The following is an 18924-nucleotide window of genomic DNA, read 5'->3' as shown; positions in this document are numbered from 1 at the left end:
ATCCACCTGTGACCTCTGCCCCAGTACTCCCACCTCCTCTTCACCTGCTGCTTGGCGGGGGCGAGAGTGATGTCACAGATGTGCAGGGCCAGCCACATGCCGGCGCCAAGTAAAACAGCCACAGTGAGGGTGTGTGTCACCAGTGCCGCCGAAAGAAGCGACTTGGTGGAGGGCAGGGTGGCACCGTGCTGCACAGGGCGGGGAAGGCCTGCATAAAACTGCTGCAGGAGGAGCAGAGGAAGAAGGCCCTGGCTGTGCTGCAGAGGGTGCCCTTCACCTTCCCTCTCTCTGCTCCTCCCAAGCTCGAACGCGCTCCAGACATGAGCCAGCCCAGGCCCCGCTACGTGGTGGACAGGGCCGCGTACTCTCTCACCCTCTTGGATGAGGAGTTTGAGAAGAAGGATCGGACGTTCCCAGTGGGAGAGAAGCTCCGCCATGCCTTCAGGTAACGTGGCCCAGGGCCCAGCCTCCTCTTTCCTCTGCTCCTCACGGAGGGGCTTCAGGAAACCCTCAGCTTCTGTGCCTACGAGCTCATCTTCCCTGAGCGCCCCAGGGAGGATGGAGAGGAGAAACGAGAAGCATCTACAGTCTCAGAAGGATACAGGGCAGCCCACACCCCCAGACTCTGTCCACCCAGGTCCCTCCTGGGTCCTCACAGGAGCTCCAGGTGCACAAGCTGTAGAATGGAGGGTAGGGGTACCCCGTGCCTTTCCTCCTCTTCCAGCCTAGATAGCCCTTCTTCTGCTGATCCAGAGAATTCCTACAGGAGGCTCTAAACTCCTGGGCTCCCCTAAAGGTGAGCCACCTACCTGAAGGCCCTGCCACCTCCAGGTTCTTCCTGCCCTGGGGTCCCCTGCATGTCGGTGGGCTGTGTCTCCCTGCTTCAAAGCAGAGGGCCACACAAGGAGATTGAGACCCATACCCCGAGGCCCAGGGCCACGCGCTTCGCCCTCCCCCTTCCAAGTAGGGGCCCTCGTCCAGGCCTAGCTGTGGGCTGGCCAGTACATGCTCACTCCCCTGGGCTAAGAGCTGATTCAGTTACCTGGATTGAGGTCGATGGCAGTGGTTGAAGTGGAGATGCAGGTGCAACTGGTTCAGTCCTGGGGAATCACCCACTTGAGTTTTACTAAAAGCCCCGGCCCAACCCTGCTTCTCTTGGGAGGCTCCATCTCTGCCCGGTTACAGCCAAGGCCTTGGGTGCCCCAGTTCTGGGCACCAATACCCACAGCCGTGCTCCTCAGATAGGTGGGCTCGGTCAGTCTTTGTGCCCACAGAGTTCTGTGCTGGAGCAATGGGAGGTCTGCTGTGGTCCTGAAAGATGAGGACGATGTGAACCACAAAGGGAGGCGGGAAGCCAACAATTCCCGGGATGCGGACAGGAGACCGTGAATAGGCCTGACACACAGAAGGCGTCTGGTGAATACCTGTCAATCAATGAGTGCCTGGAACGCTGACCCCCCACCAGGGCACCTCTGAGGCCTCTGTGTAGCTGTTCAGCAGCTGCTGCTACCTCTTCTGTCAGACTTTACAATGATTACCCCGCGTACAGCAGAGTTGCAAGTAAGGCTGGGCAGCTACTAACGCTCTTATGAGCAGTCATGCTTTCCCCAGCCAGCTGTCTACTCTTGAATCCGGTCTTCTCTGCCACACACAGCACCACCTAACAGAGCTCCTGCAGGACTGCTTCTCTCCCAGGACAAGGCACCAAGGAGGCATTAAGCGACTCACCAAGTTCATCTCTCCCTGGGAGGGGCACTTGCAAGTACCAGAGGGGACTGGGCAGCCAGTGATTCCATTCCATAGGATGTTTGTTGGGACAGAAAAATCTCCCTAGACTTTCCAGGACACAGAGTGTTATCTGTGTTGGTTTCGGTCTTGGGTGGCATCCAAGGGACCCAGTGTCGGGAAAACTATTGTTGAGCAAGAGCAAGGAGCAGGAGTTGGTGCCGGACAGGAAAGGAAGCCTAATCAGACCAGGCTAGTGAGTCACCAGATGGCCCTGAGTATTTGAGTTCCTTCAACTGGGAGAAAGAAACTCAAAGGCCCCCACCTGCTTCCAGTCATCAATCCAGCGGCTGTCACCCTTGTTCCGACCGCTCTGGAGTTTCCGTGAAAGGACCTCAAGGCGTTCAACAAACAGGGAAAGGATCAACTCTCCTACTCTGCAGTGACCAAGGAACAGTCTCCCATTCTTCCCTCCTCCACAGTGTATTCACCAGCAAAGAACTCCAGCATGGGAGCCATCACACAACACAAGGACAGGGAGTCAGCCGAGCCTCACCCTGTGGGGACAACAGAGCCTTCCTTTTGGGGAAAGTTCAAGGGAAACGGACAGCAGGCAGCCCTGGCTCAAACTGACTTTCAATACCAGCTAATCCACTCACTTCTTCATTCTTTGAATCCACAAATATTCACTAAGCAGCCTCTGTAACAGACTGTGGGTTTGCTGTCAAGAGACAGACAAAGACAAGTTGCAACACAGGGTGCAGGTGGAGCTGCAGGAACCCGGGCCAGGGTGCTCCAGCCCGCCTTTGCACAAGCCAGCCAGAGAAGCCTTTCCTGGAGAGAGGCCTTGAGAGCCAGGGTGGACCAGATGCCTCAAAGGCTAAGCCACTGTACAGGCCACTCCTTGAAGCCAAGCCTGTGGGCTTCCTAGACTGCCGCAAGGAGACCTCCAGCTGATGCCCAGAGAGTGCTTCAGAGCTCTCCTGAGAAAGCTCCTGGGGCTCCCCTTGGGGGCCCTGGCAGGCAGCACAGTGAGGGTGCCCGGAATCCTGCCCGGGATCCAAGTGGGTTGTGAATGCATGCACGGACAGGCTATTACCAGCCCGCTCCAACCTGCCCTTTTCCCTGCAGGTGCTCCCCAGCTAAGATCAAAACTGTGGTGTTCGGGCTGCTGCCTGTGCTCTCCTGGCTCCCCAAGTATAAGATCAAAGAGTACCTTCTCCCTGACCTGCTCGGCGGACTGAGTGGGGGATGCATCCAGGTGCCACAAGGTGAGAAGCCCCTCGGTCAGGCCTGGCCACCACTCCCTCCTAGGAGTCTTCTCCCTGCCCGACCTCATCCCCCTGCAGCCCCCTGAGCCTTGTGAGCCTTCTGAGCCTCCACTCTTCATCACCCGCAGGCATGGCATTTGCCCTGCTGGCCAACCTCCCCGCGGTCAACGGCCTCTACTCCTCTTTCTTCCCCCTCCTGACCTACTTCTTCCTCGGGGGTGTGCACCAGATGGTGCCAGGTAAGGCCTCTCCGCTTTCCAGGCAGGAGGGTGGGTCGTGAAGGAGGCTCAGGTTCCACCTGCCTTCTCCCGGAGGTGGGGTGGGTCGGTCCTGAACAGATGATCACTGAGTTGGCCCCGGGTCCTCAGTGACCCTGCAGAAAGCACTGAGCCTCTGTGAGGTCAGTCAGTGTGACCTGCTCTAGCTCCTTCCCTGGAAAGGAGGACTTGGCTGAACAAATGCACCACACACTACTCAGGCAGGAAACCTGAAAGAGAAATGCAGGAAACCACCATGGAATGCCCAGACTGGTCCCAGCAGGCCACTGCAGGGACATTTGGAGTGCTCTGGTGCCGAGTGAAATGGAGAGAAAGGACCTGGTCACCAGGGCTGCTTCCTGGTGCAGGCTTCGCTTGTCCTCCTGGACTCCTGAGTCCAGTGAGAGCAAACTGATGGAGGGGCGAGTGCAGGAGACTGTGGCTAGGTGTGACAGACCTGTGCATCATGGAGAGGGGTGGTACAGATAAGGGACCCCATCCCTGGCGGTTGGGACGTGTCCACGGGCCTTCTGCTGCTTCCACGGACATGCTCCAAACCTCTGATTTCTGTTGGTTGTGTGGGACACCGCAGGTACCTTTGCCGTTATCAGCATCCTGGTGGGTAACATCTGTCTGCAGTTGGCCCCAGAGTCGAAATTCCGGGTCTTCAACAATGCCACCAATGAGAGCTACGTGGACACTGCAGCCATGGAGACAGAGAGGCTGCATGTGTCGGCGACACTCGCCTGCCTGACTGCCATCATCCAGGTAAGGGGGCCGCCCCAGGCTTACCAAAACCCTGCTGCACAAGGGCACCAGAAAACCCTGCCTCAAAGCCCCTGGACGCGTTGTCGGCTCTGACGCAGGGCTCTACCTCTCCCCAACCCCGGGGCCACAAAGGACTTTAACATTTCAGAGTAGTTTCTCACCTGCGTCTAGCAGGTCCGTACTTCAGTCCAGCAGTGGTGATGAAATTGCCCTGAATTTTAAAACTGCCTAGCAAGGCCCACAGCCTCTCTCCACTGCCCTGGCTCTCCTCAGCCCCCAGCCACGCGGCAGGTGCACAGCACAACCTGAGCTGCTACCAAGGAGACTAAAGGACTCCTAAGTTTTAAGAAGGGGAGCACAGCATGAGAGAATGTGAGGGTGAGATGCAGCCTCAGGGACACAACACCTTTCATTCATTCATTCAGTTAGTGGTTTTTCTTGTTTTGTTTTGTTGTTGCTTCTCTGTGCCAGGAACTGGGCTGAGCCCTGAGGATACAAAGATAAGTCAGAAAGCAGCCTAGTTCACAGGTTGCTCCTAGCCGGGAGAGGAAGTAGCCATGTCAACAGATAAACTTCTGTGTAGAGCCAGGTAGCACGATGGAGCCGTGAACAAAGGGAACGCAGAAGAGAGGGCCAGGAAGACCTCAAAGAGGAGGTGATGCTGGACCTTGAAAGGATGAGTAGAATTTAACCAGTACCGAATGCATGGGTGCTGCACGGAGACCTAACAGAGGAGTGTGACCAGCAAGGAGTCCAGTGAGGCTGCAGGACACAGGGCCAGAAAGAGGCCAGAAACCGAGGCAGGAACCAGACAGCAAAGTTCGGGCTGTGTAACCAGCAGCGTGCAAGGACCATCGGGGCTGCAGAGAAGGTGGCTGGAGGTGGATTAGAACCAATATGGGGACCTGCGGGGCCTCTACAGCGACCCAGGTGGGAGGGACGAGGGCCTGGACCAGGGCAGTGGCTGTGGAGAAGAAGATACTGGGGCCCCTTTTCCAGGAGCGTTACAGAGCACGTGATGGACCGGATAGGAGAGGTGAAAGCAGATGACTCCCACGTCTTCGGTTAGACAGCCAGGTGTGTGGAGGTGCCGCTGACCAAGACGGGAAGCGGCAAGGGAGAACCAGGCTTGTTTCACAACTAAGGAGACCTGAGCCAGAGAGGAGAAGTGACCGGGGCCCCCCAAAGAACTGAGGGCCTGGCAACGGGCACGTAGGGCACAGGGAAGGGGCAGGAGAGGGTCACAAGGGCTCATTTCCCCAGAGCCACTGCTGTCCCGTGCTGCATGGGGCTCCAGGCAGAGCAGATGACGCCTCCTGACCCTGCCACCACCCCTTTCTCCCTCCCAGATGGGCCTGGGCTTCATGCAGTTCGGCTTCGTGGCCATCTACCTCTCTGAGTCCTTTGTCCGGGGCTTTATGACGGCTGCCGGCCTGCAGATTCTGATCTCGGTGCTCAAGTACATCTTCGGGCTGACCATCCCCTCCTACTCGGGCCCGGGGTCCATCGTCCTCGTGAGTCTGGGGCGCCCCTGCAACGGAGGCAGGCACTGAGCACCCTAGGAGCGGCTAACTGAAGAGCCTGCTTGCTGCTCATCCTAGCTGAGCCGCTGCTCCCAGAGGATTCCAAGGGGTCCCCACCTTGGGAGGGGGTCAAATACATGCTTCCCATACTTGCTGAGACCCCTGTTATCACTTCAGAAAAGCAGAGGTTTCCTGCACGGTTTCCTATTCCAGTGCCTCGACCCCTCCCTGCGTGGGAAGTCCTTCCTTAAGTCTGACCTCCGTCCTTCCACTTGGAAGCAGCCTGAGCTCAGCTCCTGAGGGGCCCTTTGGGAGAGGGTGGTGGCAGCCGAGATGGTGTCCGCGGCCTTCATGTGCCTCTGGCGTGAGCACTGACGGTGTCTCCTCCCCTGGCTCAGGCACCCAAGGGTGGGGCTGTGTGGGAAGAAGGGCCAGATCCGTGAGTGTGGCGCTCTCTCCACAGACGTTCATTGACATCTGCAAAAACCTTCCCCACACCAACATCGCCTCGCTCGTCTTCGCCCTCATCAGCGGCATCTTCCTGGTGCTGGTGAAGGAGCTCAACGCTCGCTACATGCACAAGATCCGCATCCCCATCCCCACAGAGGTGGTAGTGGTAAGGACCTCCCCAGAGCCGCGACGTGGGCTGTGAGAACAGGACCTGCTCCAGAAAGGGCCAGGGACGCCCCGCCCACCACCCCTTGGCCACTGGGACAGGAAGTCACATTCCGGGGGTCTTCCTCTCTTCCGGTTCTTCATATAGTCCTCCCAAAGCTGCCCCAAGGCGGCAGAAGAGTAGAATTTGGGGCCCACGTAGAAAACAGAGACTTGGGAGAGACCCCTTGAACTCAGCTTAGGGCCCAGCCCCATTCGGCACCTTGGGCATTGCAGGTTGTGGTGGCGACAGCTATCTCCGGGAGCTGTAAGATGCCCCAGAAGTATCACATGCAGATCGTGGGACAGATCCAACGTGGGTGAGTCCAGGGGGCCGAGCAGTCTGCCCCCCACCAAGGCCCGGGCTCAGATGAAGGTCAGCAGAGGCCAGGCATGGAGGCACAACCCCTGAAATCCCAGCCACCTGACCAGAAGTTTGAGTCCAGCCTGGGCAACTTAGTGACTTAGTGAGACTATGTCTCGAAATTTAAAAAAAAAAAATTAAAAGGGCCGGGGATGTGTCTCAATGTGAAGGCCCTGGGTTCAGTCCTCAGCACTGAAAACACAAACAGGATGTAGCTCAGTCCTTCCTGGGTTCGATCCCCAGAACAAAGACAGGAAGAAAGGGACGGAGGAAGGGGGTTAGAAAGTGTATGACATGTGTGAATTACTTCTGCTGCCTATTACCAAGAAGAGCCACGCAGCCGGCCATGCTGGTCAAGACAAGTCTATCCTCCCGCTCTGCTCCCCAGTAAGTGTCCACGCAATCAATGCCCTCAGCCCTCTCTGATGGGCCTCTTGCTGGCTCTGTGCCATGCTGTAATGCACTGGCTCCTCTGAGCCATGCAGAAAGCTATGAGGATCAGCCAAACTGTGCCAGGCAACATGCTGGGTCCCCAGAGAACGGCGACAAAGTCTGTCCTGCAGAGAGGAGCAGTCAAAGGAGGGGAAGACTGGAGTCAGACTCCAGACAGAATCCGGGCACAGAATGAGGCCCTGACAGGCTGCGCAGGTTAGGTTCTCTAAGCCTGGGTGCTACAGGATCGATGGCACCTGCCCGCAGGGGCAGCACCATTGGAGACTGGCGAGATCAGGGGTACCAAGGCCTGGCACACCGTGGGTCCTGAGGTGATGAAGGATTCGGCAGCCTCTGTCTCCTCACACCCCTGGGCCTGCCTCCTCTCTGGTTCCTCGGCAGGTTTCCCACTCCGGTGTCGCCTGTAGTTTCACAGTGGAAGGACATGATTGGCACAGCCTTCTCCCTGGCCATCGTGGGCTACGTCATCAACCTGGCTATGGGGCGGACCCTGGCTGGCAAGCACGGCTATGATGTGGATTCCAACCAGGTAGCTTGGCCACCTTCTTCTTACTGGCGGTGGGTGGCTTTATAGCACGGGATCGCTCTCCAGCTCTCAAGTCCCAGGCCCAAGATCTAGCCTGCACGGCTGACAACATTCGGTCCCTGCTCCCCTACCATCCCGGCCCCTCTCCCTATAGGAGATGATCGCCCTTGGCTGCAGCAACTTCTTCGGCTCCTTCTTTAAAATCCACGTCATCTGCTGTGCGCTCTCTGTCACTCTGGCTGTGGACGCAGCTGGAGGGAGATCCCAGGTGAGCTGCCTGCCAGGAGAGTGTTGTAGGGGCTCTGATAACTGTCGGGAGAAGCCAGGCTCTGCAGTCCAGGCAGCTCTTCCTGGCCTTCCACCTCCTGCCTCACCTCCACCCCACCAAAGGGTGCCTATGGGGAACCAGCAACAGCTAGACTCCCCCTGCTCCCAACTCTCTCTAAACAGGTGGCAAGCTTGTGCGTGTCTATGGTGGTGATGATTACCATGCTGGTCCTGGGGTCCTATCTATACCCTCTCCCCAAGGTAAGAGCCCCGCCGGAGAGCAGAAGACAATGGGAGACTCCAGTAGCAGCCCCGCCTAGGAGTTGGGAGGGGGATGCCCCCGGGACACCAAGCAATGCTCTGCTCCTGCAGGCTGTGCTGGGAGCCCTGATAGCTGTCAACCTCAAGAATTCCCTCAAGCAGCTCACCGACCCCTACTACCTGTGGAAGAAGAGCAAGCTGGACTGTGTAGGTACTGGGCAGCCTCTGGGCAACCATGTGTGCTCCTGCAACTCCTCCGAACTCACATGCTGACCTAAGGCTGAGCCTTCTGTTCTGCTGCTCTTGTTAGCATGGTCTAGAGGTTAGGAGTTCAGGATTTGCAAGAGACATCCTGGGCTCAAATCCTAACCCTGTCATTCACTGGCTCTCTGGCCAAATAGCAAGTTCCCTAACCTCCCTGTGGGAGGGACATCTTATCTACCCCGAGGGTGGCTTTGAAATGAGGCAATATTGATTTGCATTTGTGCTCAGTAAAACTTTCCTATTATTGTTTTCATGGTTTCTAGTTCCAGAAAAAGCAAATGGAAATCATTTTGTAAGAAAGTCTAACAGAGAAAGCCAAAGGACCCAGGGTCTTGAGTAAGTTCCTAGACGGCTCTCAGGTCCCCTTGCTGCAGCTGTAGCTGGGGGTTGGAGTTGTGGCTGTGTTGTACCCTTGTTCAGATGATTAGGTGAGGTCACAGTGAGACAGCGCCATGCAACTGTAAACATCTGCAAGCAGGGCTTGGTGTGCGGTTAGTCACACACCCCAAGCGCAACTCCCTGCACGCTGGCAGTACATGCATTATCTCCACTTAACCCCCCACCATAACAGACAGCATCTATGACCTCCTTTCAGGATGACAAAATCAAAGCTGGCCTGGTAAAGTGAACTGTCCGAGGCCACACGGGAAGCAGTGGATAGGAACTCCAGGTCTCAGACTCCAGCCCTCTGGGCTGTCCTGTCTCCTAGGAGAGGAGGGCTCAACGCTTGTGGTACAGGGAAGGAAACCTTCCAAGCCAGAGACCTGAGTGGCCCATCTCCCAGACAGGGGTAGGAAGAGACATGAAGTCCCATTCCCAGCTGAGGACTTGCATTTCCCACTCCCAGCCGTCTCCTTGCCACGGCAGCCTCCCCTTACACTTCTCTACATGAATCTGGGCAGCTGATTTCCCTTATAAGAACTTGGGGGTTACTAAAGGCCTATGGGGACAACCCACGCAATCAGGCCCCCAGCCCCAGCCGCTTGCTGCTAGAAAGGGAGCTCACAGTCACGGGTCACCACGGGGTGCCCATCACAAGGCTTGAACCCCTGCCTTCCCCAGCTCCTTAATCCTAGGGAGCCATGGCTCCCACGGCAAGTAAGAGGACCCAGCGCTGAACCCTGGTGTATCTGATTCAAGGTGCACACGCCACGCTGCCTCCTGTGCACGCTGGTGTTTCCGTTTCTAAAGACAGAGGAGGGGCCGAGGGCGTGGAGCACTTGCCTAGCATGTGTGAAGCCCTGGGTTCCATTCCAGCCCCAGCAAGGAAAAAGAGAGAGAAAGAAGGAGGAAGGGGGAGGGGAGGAAGGAAAGCAAGAAAGGGAGCGAGAAGAAGAAAGAAGGGTGGGGGAGAAAGGCAGAGATCAGGCAGCCGCACTCAACCTAAGGGAATCAGGCAGTGTAACCAAACCACAACACATAAATCATTGCAAAAATGCACTGAAAGGAGAGGACGGGTCTGAGAACGCACTAGCAGAGTGGCCTTGTTTATCCCGGAAGACTTCCTGGAAGAGGCAGTTTTTCTCCCCAAGCCTGCTCTTGACGTCTCTCTCCTCGCAGTGTGTCTGGGTGGTGAGCTTCCTCTCCTCCTTCTTCCTGAGCCTGCCCTACGGCGTGGCCGTGGGTGTCGCCTTCTCCATCCTGGTTGTGGTCTTCCAGACCCAGTTGTAAGTAACAGGTTCCTCCCTCCCAAGCACAGCACTGGGGTCACTAGGCCAGCCTGCCGAGGGTTCCCATGCCAAGGCTTGGCTTAGGCCACTGTGCCCTCTACCTTATGGGCCCAGCCCTGAAGGCGCTGCCAGGCCTGGGAGAATCCGATCCAGAGAGGATGGGCTGGACTGACTTCCTGTTTCGCAAGCCACAGAGGAGGCCAGCACAGACTTGAAGGGCAGGGATGCCGAGAGAGTAGAGGAAGAGCTGATGGGTGAGGCCTAGCACCCTTCCAGAGCCCAGCGAGACCACCCTAGGACAGCACCAGGGCAGAGGGCAGAGGCACTACTCTTCCTAAAAAGGTGTCAGTAGTAAAAGCCAAGCTCACCAGCAAGAGGGGCCGGACCGGCAGGGAGGACACTGAGGCCAGAAGACTCCTTTTCTCCTCTTCCTGAGAACTTAGAACTAGGAAGCGGTGACTTCAGGGCCACTTAAGTTTGTTACCTGTGTACTGCACCTTCCTTGAGCAGTCAGGGAGTGACACCAAGGCCCTGGCTGTCATCCCCTGGTTGCAGTCTAACTGCAGGCCAGTGCAGAGAGGCAAACACAAGCCCAGGGAGCAGGCCCTTTCCAGGCCCATCCGATGTCTCCATTCTCACATTTTTTATTTCCTCTTCATGTAGCCGAAACGGCTATGCTCTGGCCCAGGTCTTGGACACTGACATCTATGTGAACCCCAAGGCGTACAGCAGGGTAGGTAACCCAGGCTTTGGCCACCTCCTTTTGCACTGCTCCCACCCAAAGGAGAAGTGTTTTTTAAATAAAAACAACAAACATATTTCTGCAACCTGAGCTCTGTGTCACAGGTCCAGGAAATTGAGGGGATTAAGATCGTCACTTACTGCTCCCCTCTCTACTTCGCCAACTCAGAGATCTTCAGACAAAAGGTCATTGCCAAGGTAAGGCTTTGGTGACCAGAAAGGCTCAAGAGAGAGTGGCCAGAAGATGGAAGCAAAGAGGGGTTTGGAGCTAAGAGCAGGCCACACCCCAGAAGGGTAGAGGTCAAAACTGCTGTTGGTTCTCTGCCCCCCAGACTGGTATGGACCCCCAGAAGGTATTACTTGCCAAGCAAAAATACCTCCGGAGGCAGGAGAAGAGGACAGTACCGACACAGCAGAGGAAATCTCGCTTCATGAAAACCAAGGTGAACAGAGGCCCCCTTTCTGATCTTGCTCCTTGCACCCCACCTTCAGTACCCTGCGTGGAAAAGACAGGAAGTCTCCGAGTGCTGCCCCTGGGGTAGCCCGGTCAATCTTCTTCTTGGGTGAGGGGCTGTCAGCTCCTGGGGAACCACCGCACTCCCACGGTAGGGCTAAGGTAGGCCATAGCCCAGGGGCCTGTTAGCAAGCCCGGATGGAGCACAGCAGTGAACTTCCAGGTGTCCTGCTGGGGTGGAAGTAGGAGGTAGGGAGCAGCATTCAGACATGGATAAATACAAAAGGGAACTCAGCGGGCTCCAAGGGAACTTTCTCCCACAGCACAGTGGGCCAAGACTTTGGGGCCGTGTGGAAAGGGCCTCTGATGTCTGGGATATGGGAGGCCAAGCTCATAGGCCCTGCCACAGGAAGGGAGTTTGGGGGTCTCTCCTGCCAAGTTTTCAGGGACTGTGTTCACACATCCACACACAGTCACCCACCTCAGCCTGACCCCTCCCACTGTGGCTTCAGCCACAGCGAAGCCTGACTCGGTTCCACCGTCCCTGCCTCGGCCCCACCCTGACCGTCGCCCCAGACGGTCTCCCTGCAGGAGCTGCAGCAGGACTTTGAGAGCAGCACCCCAACGGATCCCAACAACAACCAGACGCTGGCCAACGGCGCTGGCGTATCCTACATCACCTTCAGCCCCAACACTGCCTCAGCCACGCCGAGTGAACCAGCAGCCTCTGCAGAGCCCCTCAGCGAGCCCAGCAACACCCTGGCCAGAGTCCCACCCTTTGTCACCTTCCACACCCTCATCCTGGACATGAGCGGTGTCAGCTTTGTGGATCTGATGGGCATCAAAGCCCTGGCCAAGGTAAGGAGGGTGTGTCAGTAGTAAGAGCCAAAAGGAGGGTGTGTCCCATCCTGCTGCTCCCGGGAGGCCCCGTCTCAGCCGGCCCCCAACCCCTGATGGACCAGGCAGGCCACTGTGCTGAGCAGGCCAGTGCGGAGAGTCCCCGCGGGGCCATTCCAAGTGCCCTAGCAGGCCACCAGGAAGCCACCCACAGGGCCTCTGCAGGGTCCTGTCCATGATCTGTGCCTAGTCTCATGCACACTGGCCAGCCTGGGAGAGAGGAAGAAATGAGATCAGTTCCCGACGCTCAGGACCCTGAATTCGTGTACTCGTCTGCTGACTTTTCAGTGGGCCACTCAGATGTCAGGGGCTCTGATGAAGGTGCTGTCACCATCACCAGGGGCAGAGGAGGCCCCGTGCCCAGCCTCGAGCCTCTGCCTGCTTCCCCAGCCTGGGCCTGGAGTCCAGGCCTGGGCTCTCTGAGCCTCCACCCCATCCTGCGGCTTCTGCCTGAAGCCACAAGGTTGGGAAAGAGGTAGAGGTGGGAATCGGGCTACTGAAAGAAAGATCTGATCCCATTACGTGGTCCGTGGTGACTTTAAGTGCCCTCCATGTTGGCAAAGACCCATTTCCGTCCCACTTTCCAAAAGCGCCTTCAGCCAGCACTCCAGAGAGAAGCGCTATGTTCAGCTGCTATTTTTGTCTTTGGCGTCCAGGCCTCTCAGGGTTTTGCTTACTTGCTTGGCTTCCTTTCTGAAGTGCATTTTGGGAGTCACTTTTCAGACCACTCAAAACATTCCTTTCCTTTTGCCTCTCACCCTGAACGCCCTCCAACACTGCCAGCTGAGCTCCACCTACGGGAAGATCGGAGTCCAGGTCTTCTTGGTGAACATCCACGGTAAGGAAAGGCCGCCCGAGGGCGGAGAGGCTGGTGAGGGAGGTGCGTGGGACAGGCAGGTGGGGCACTGATAAGAGATGAGAGCCCTCGAAGACTCCCCCAAGCTTCTGCTCAGGCATGAGAACTTCAGATCCAGGTCAAAAGAGCCTGGCCAGACCCAGGTGTGGTGGTGCACACCTGTGATCCCAGCATTCTGGGTAGCTGAGGCAGGAGGATCTACAGTTTGAGCTCAGGCTGGTCAACTTAGCAGCTTGGCAAGACCCTGTCTCAAAATAAACAGTAAAAGGGATGTGACTCAGTGCAGAGACGCCGGATTCAACCCTGAGTGCTGAAAGACGAAGAGAGAGAAAAAGACAGAGCGGGGGATAAAAGCGAAAGCCTAGGGAGCACAGAGCTGCAGGCCACAGAGCAGGGGACAGAGCGGAGGCCAAGGGCAGGGCCGTGGCAGCACACCACGCTCGCGCACCCAGCACTGCGGAGGGCTAGGGCGTCCGGCAGGGCCCCGCAGAGGCCCTGCTTGGAGAGGAAGCCACCTCCCCAGTCCATGTCTCTGGAAACCACTCTCTATGGTGAGCCAGGGGCCAGCCACACACCGGGAGTGGCGGGAAAGATCCAAGTGAACGGGGACGATGGGCCTCGAGAGGGCATGGGCAGGAGCCTCCTCCTTGGGGACGCGTCAGCCTCTCCTTCCGAGCCCGCGGGTACCGACCCCTAAACCAAACCGCTCCTTCAGCCGGGTTGAAAGTTCGGCATCTTCAAGCTTATGTTGCCCTCTGCTGTCCACGGCTGATACTGCAGCGCGAGTGCCGACGTGGGGGCCCTCGGTCTCCTTCGCCCCCAACCCCAGACCTCTCCGTTCCTCCTCCCTGCTCTGGTCTCGCCGCCCAGCTCCAGCCCCGCAGCACCAGTCTGCAGTGGCCTCTTTCTGAACGTGATCTCGCGTCCTTCCAGCCCAGGTGTACAATGACATCAGCCACGGAGGCGTCTTCGATGGGGGGTGTGTACAGCGCGACCACGTCTTCCCCAGCGTGCACGACGCGGTCCTCTTCGCCCAGGGACATGCGGGAGGAGCAGTCCCGGCACACGGCGCCCCGGGGGTAAGTAAGGTCCTGCCCGGCCAACCCTGGGCTCCAGGCCACTGCTGCAGCTGACCCTGAGGCATTGGAGGTTCGGCTCCGACCCCAGTTCTGCCAGCCTACTTTTCTGAATCTCTATGTCCTTATCTGTAGAGTGGGTATCATCAACTATCATTACCTACCTCACAGAGCTTTCTTGGGGTAGGATTAAATGATAATTATATATTTTATGTCACTTGAAATTTATGTGTATATTATTTTTAATCTTTTGTTACTATTAACTTTCGGGTTGAACCAACACACAAAGGCCAGTGTGTTATGCCCTACCACCTGGCATCCACAGCCTCCTGTCCCTTTTCTAAAAGGGCCTAGTCAGATGTGGTGGTGCATGCCTGTAATCCCAGCACTTAGGAGGCTGCGGCAGGAGGGTTTCTGGGAGTTCGAAGCCAGCCTGGCCTATAGAGTGAGTTCAAGGCCAGCCTGAACTGCATACCAATCCCCATTTCAAAAAGCCAAAAATAAATAGACAGATAGACCTTTGGGAAAGGAATGGAATGACCCTGACAGTTTGAGTTCAGCAGGGCTTGGAGATTTCAGGCTGGTGATGGGCGGAGAGGCTGGGCCTGAGCTTTGTCCCCACTTCGGGACCCTTAATTTACTATCTCAGTAAGTGGCATGTGAATGAGGTGTAAAGAACACTGTCTAGGACTCTGGAAAGCCACAGAATCAGAAAAAGCCCACTCAGCCGGGGTCTTTGCCCCAGTCCCAGCTGCCCTCTCCTGCAGGCCCCCTCCCGGTTTGCCCCCTGCCCTTGGCCTCCCGAGCCTCTGTGCCTCCCACCCAGGCCTCACCTGCCCTCTGCAGGTCACCAGAGACTTTTCTGGCCCAAGAGCAAGGATTTGCTCTGCCCTAAGAGAGACTGTAAAGGTGAAGCTGACAGCCTGCCTGGGACAGCTCGGGGCTGCACTGCTTCTGCCTTCCACACTCAGAGGTTGGGCGGGATGAGCTCTCCCTGCACAACCAAATAGGGAGATTCTCCTGATCCCATTATTCTTATCACCCTAATAGCGTCCAGTTGTTACGGTTTCTCTACATCCTCCATCACTTACACGTCTGTAAGTTGTTTTCATTAGATGTATTCGGTATTTACCCGTTCTGGACTACACTCCTAGACATAGAAATCACACATGCGTGCACACACGTGTGCGCACACCCTCCTTTTCGATGGCGCGGTACGGGAGAAAGCACACGCAGAGAAGGAAGGAGCTGCCCACACTCGGCCCTGGTCAGCCACCTTGTAAGCTAAGGGGTGGCTGCAGTGCACACCGGCGTGGTGCTCTGTTTGGTGCTGTATTTGGTGAGGCAGCCAAGGGAGAAGGCAAGAGGGCCAGTTACGTGGTGCGGTGCCCAGCCAGAGCCGCCAGTGTCCTTCCTGCAGCCACGCGGCAGCTGTGTCGTTGTCGCTGGCTCACCTGCACCTGCTTCCCTCCATCCAGGCCCCTGGGGACACCGAGCTCTCCCTGGATGACTCGGACGACGGCCCCGGCTACTGGGACCTAGAGCAGGTGAGCAGGGGACGCGGCTAAGGGGCAAGGACGGGGCCCGTCCGTCCGGGGCCAGCTGGGCTCTCTCACACCTGGCCACAGCAGGCATCTGCAGCAGTGAAGTCCTCGCCTTTCTCTGAACTGCAGATCCCCTTTCTTCCCGGTGCCCAAAGGCAGCCTGGGAAAGGCAGCATCTGGGTGGAATCCTGGAGCCTTAGCCTTTCTTAACCCCGCGGGCGTGGGGGAGCCGCAAAACAGGTGCACTGTTGTTACCATCTGTACGTCAGGGGAATGCGGTCCTCCACAAGACCAACAGGGTAGGGACTCGTGTGTCCTTTCATTAACTCAACAGGTATTTATGGAGTGCCTATCCCTTGCCTGACATGGCTGCACCCACGCCCCTGCCCTTTGGGCCTCTATTCTGGGAGAATCAGGTGGATTCTAGGGGTGTATTATTATTGCAATTCTAGGGTACATTGTTATTTTTGCAAGTGGACAGCACTTAAGAACTAAAGGCTATGAGGATATGAAGGGCTGGTGACTAGTGCCACAAGTCCCATGGAAATTACCACTACCCCAACCTCCTGAATTAAAACAAACCCGGTGACTAGTTTTAGAGAAATCTGGCTTTGAGCCTGTTACACATAACACCTGTCTTTTCCCATTCTTTTTGGGTTTGGGCTCCATGGAACTCTGAATACATCTCAGAGTGCTGATGGCAGGAAGACACGGTTAGAAACAGAGCCAGCACCATGGAGATCCGGCAAAATAACTTCTGTGTCTCCTTGGAATCTCCAACACATTTGCATAAAAAGCCTGGATAGGCCTGAAATACTAGCTAATCAAAGTGAGAAAAAATTCTCAGCTTCTCTAGTCTCAACCCGCATCTTACCTGATAAAGTGGAGCTGAAACACTAGGAAGGACCGGTGATGAATGTCTCACAGAACAGCGGGGTCAGTGCACGAGTGGACTCCAGCACCTTCGCCTATCGTCACACCAGTTCCCAGCTTAGGCCGGCCTGGCCTCTCCTCTGCTCACACACACACACACCCACACCCACACACACGCACACGCCGTGCCTCGTGCGGCTGGGGTCCAGTGTCCCCTCTGGGATCCAATCCCGCTGGCCCCCACAGGTCTAACTTTCCCTTCCTCTCTTGCTTCCTTCCCGTGGCCCCTGCAGGAGATGTTCGGGAGCATGTTTCACACAGAGAACCTGACCGCCCTATGAGGCCTGGCTGGTCCCAGTGCTGCCCGAAGAGCACCTCGCACCGGGAACGTCCGCGGAAGAAATGCCAGGGTGTTAGGGAGTGCTGGGGGAGGAGAGTTGTCCCCCAGGACCTGGCTCCTCTCTCCCCTCCTCCCTCAACAGGAAGACAGGAAGAGCTCGCTCCTGCGGGGTGAGAGTCCGGTGAACTCACCTCCTCACGCCTCCCCTAACCCTCAGCAATGTGCCATCCTCTGGCTCCCTCCATGTCACCCACCCATGCCCCGCCCGTGGCAGCTGATGCATGTTTTGACTTCCAGACTTTGAAAGTGAGCCAATGGCAGGAGGACAAGGACCACTGCACTGGCGTACAAGCTTCGCAAGGGTCCTGGGGCCTGCATGGCTTGGTGGCAGAGGATGTCCTGCTGTGACAGGACATAGGGATAAACTCGGTTAGAGACCACAGCTTGTCCCCTCCATCTGCCAACTCTAGCCTGGCAGCCAGGGACCACGTGATTCCACAACCTAGGAGTTTCCATCTCGGTGCCCGGGTCCCTTCCTCCTCTGAAGGCTGCCAAGATGGCCACTGCCGTCCAGCACTCCAAACTCCAGCCTGGGCACCAGAGCGACCTCCTCGCGGTGGCCCACTGAGGGACTCCCTTGGCCTCCTGAAGCACCACTCACTTCCCCCAAGAGGCTGCTCCCTTCTGCTTGAGGCTGAGTAGGAACCCAAGAAAGGAGGCAGGCAGCTGGCAGACTCTGACAACCTGGCAACAGACACTAGTGATTCTGCACAAAAGCTTTTGGGAAACCCTCTTTGTACCAGAGATTTGGAAGGAGAGGGGGTGCCAGTGCCAACCCAGGCCAAACTGGACGGACTTGGGCTTAACGGTTCTCCTGACCTCAAGGCCCATTGGGAAAATACCTCCCCTCAGGATGTCTGCCTGGTTCTTCCTTGCTTGGCAAAGAGCCAGTCGTTTTAACTCTCTTTTATCAACCTGGATACTGGAGTTACAATGGGGTCCTTCTGCCAGGTGAGAGAGGGGTCTCACAGGGTCAGCTGCCCCCCTCAGAGGTGGAAGTGGGCAGGTCCAGATGGGTCTTTCTCCACAGGGTGTCCTTAACAACCCCAGGACCTGAGGCCATCTTCCTCTAGGAAAGGTGAAAGTAGGGGTTCAATTCTCCCCATATATGGGGAGGTACATCTAGAGGAATCCCTTTAGAGATAGATAGAGGAACCCTACTGTTGACTTGAAAATAAATAGGTTCCATGTGCAAGTGTTTTGCACAGAAAACCTCCTGGCTTCTCCTCACTGTTTCTCCCAAGTTCCCTGTCCCAACAGGTTGGGCTGGCCCAGCCTGGGCAAACGTCCCAGTCCCTAACTTCAGCCTGACCTGCATTGTATGTCTGTGTGTTGAGCGAGCTGATCGGCCAGCAAGTCTTCGGAGAGTTAAAGGAGAGGGTGCTGGCACAGCTCCTGCACATTCTTGGCCCAGAGGCACTGCTTCTCAGTGAATTCATTATGCCATCTGGCTGCCAATGGAACTCAAAACTTGGACGATGGAAGACGATGTTATCTGGGATTCACCGTGCCCAGCACTCGAAGTGCCAAATTCCAGGAGGACAAGAACCTTAGCCAATGACAACCCACCCTCCCCTACTCCACCTCCTTCAAGATCCAGTTCGGGCCTGGGAGGTGGAGGAAGGTCAGAGCCTCAGGACCACCCAGGGCAGAGCACCCCTTTGAACCAAGCATCTAGATCCCATGGGGACTGGGTGAAGTGAACATTAACACCAGGCCAGCCCCAGAACTGAAGGGATCACTGACTCACAGTGGCCCAGAGCCGAGGCTCCAGAAACAATCTGTGACGTGTCAGGGCAATGATCATTCCCAGTACTCCCACACAAGGGAAGACATTGAAGCAACTTCACTGTCGAGATATTTTGCAAAGAACGCAAATGTCACACAAACCACTTTTCCAGACGTGACGGAAGTAGGGAGGGAGGGGGCAAGGTGGCAAAATAATCCAGAATTTCAATACTTTTGAATGTTCTTACTGATACTGACCTATGATGATAGGATTCCCAGGGTGGCCTGGGAACCTTGTCTCTTGAGATATTTGTATAATTTATTTAATTTAAATGTCTTTCTCTTTTCATTC

The 18924-nt window shown here is 56.5% G+C and overlaps 1 protein-coding gene across 1 annotated transcript; it reads left to right on the top strand.

Annotated features, from left to right (window-relative positions):
- Positions 1-320: 320 nt before the first annotated feature.
- On the top strand, positions 321-18924 carry Slc26a9 (solute carrier family 26 member 9). The gene is made up of 20 exons (XM_010613082.2): positions 321-445; positions 2857-2996; positions 3125-3235; positions 3846-4021; positions 5371-5535; positions 6008-6160; positions 6436-6518; positions 7397-7544; positions 7696-7809; positions 7992-8069; positions 8181-8276; positions 9894-10000; positions 10667-10736; positions 10850-10942; positions 11077-11187; positions 11775-12056; positions 12879-12933; positions 13885-14030; positions 15506-15574; positions 16738-18924. Exons 1-20 carry the CDS (start codon positions 321-323, stop codon positions 16783-16785), a joined length of 2370 nt encoding a protein of 789 aa, XP_010611384.1. The 3' UTR covers positions 16786-18924.

Source organism: Fukomys damarensis, unplaced genomic scaffold (genome assembly GCF_012274545.1).
Source record: "Fukomys damarensis isolate Sample0158 unplaced genomic scaffold, DMR_v1.0_HiC HiC_scaffold_11, whole genome shotgun sequence".
Lineage (NCBI taxonomy): Eukaryota > Metazoa > Chordata > Mammalia > Rodentia > Bathyergidae > Fukomys > Fukomys damarensis.
Note: the sequence above shows the minus strand (reverse complement) of the source record. Positions and strands in the feature narration are given on the sequence as shown.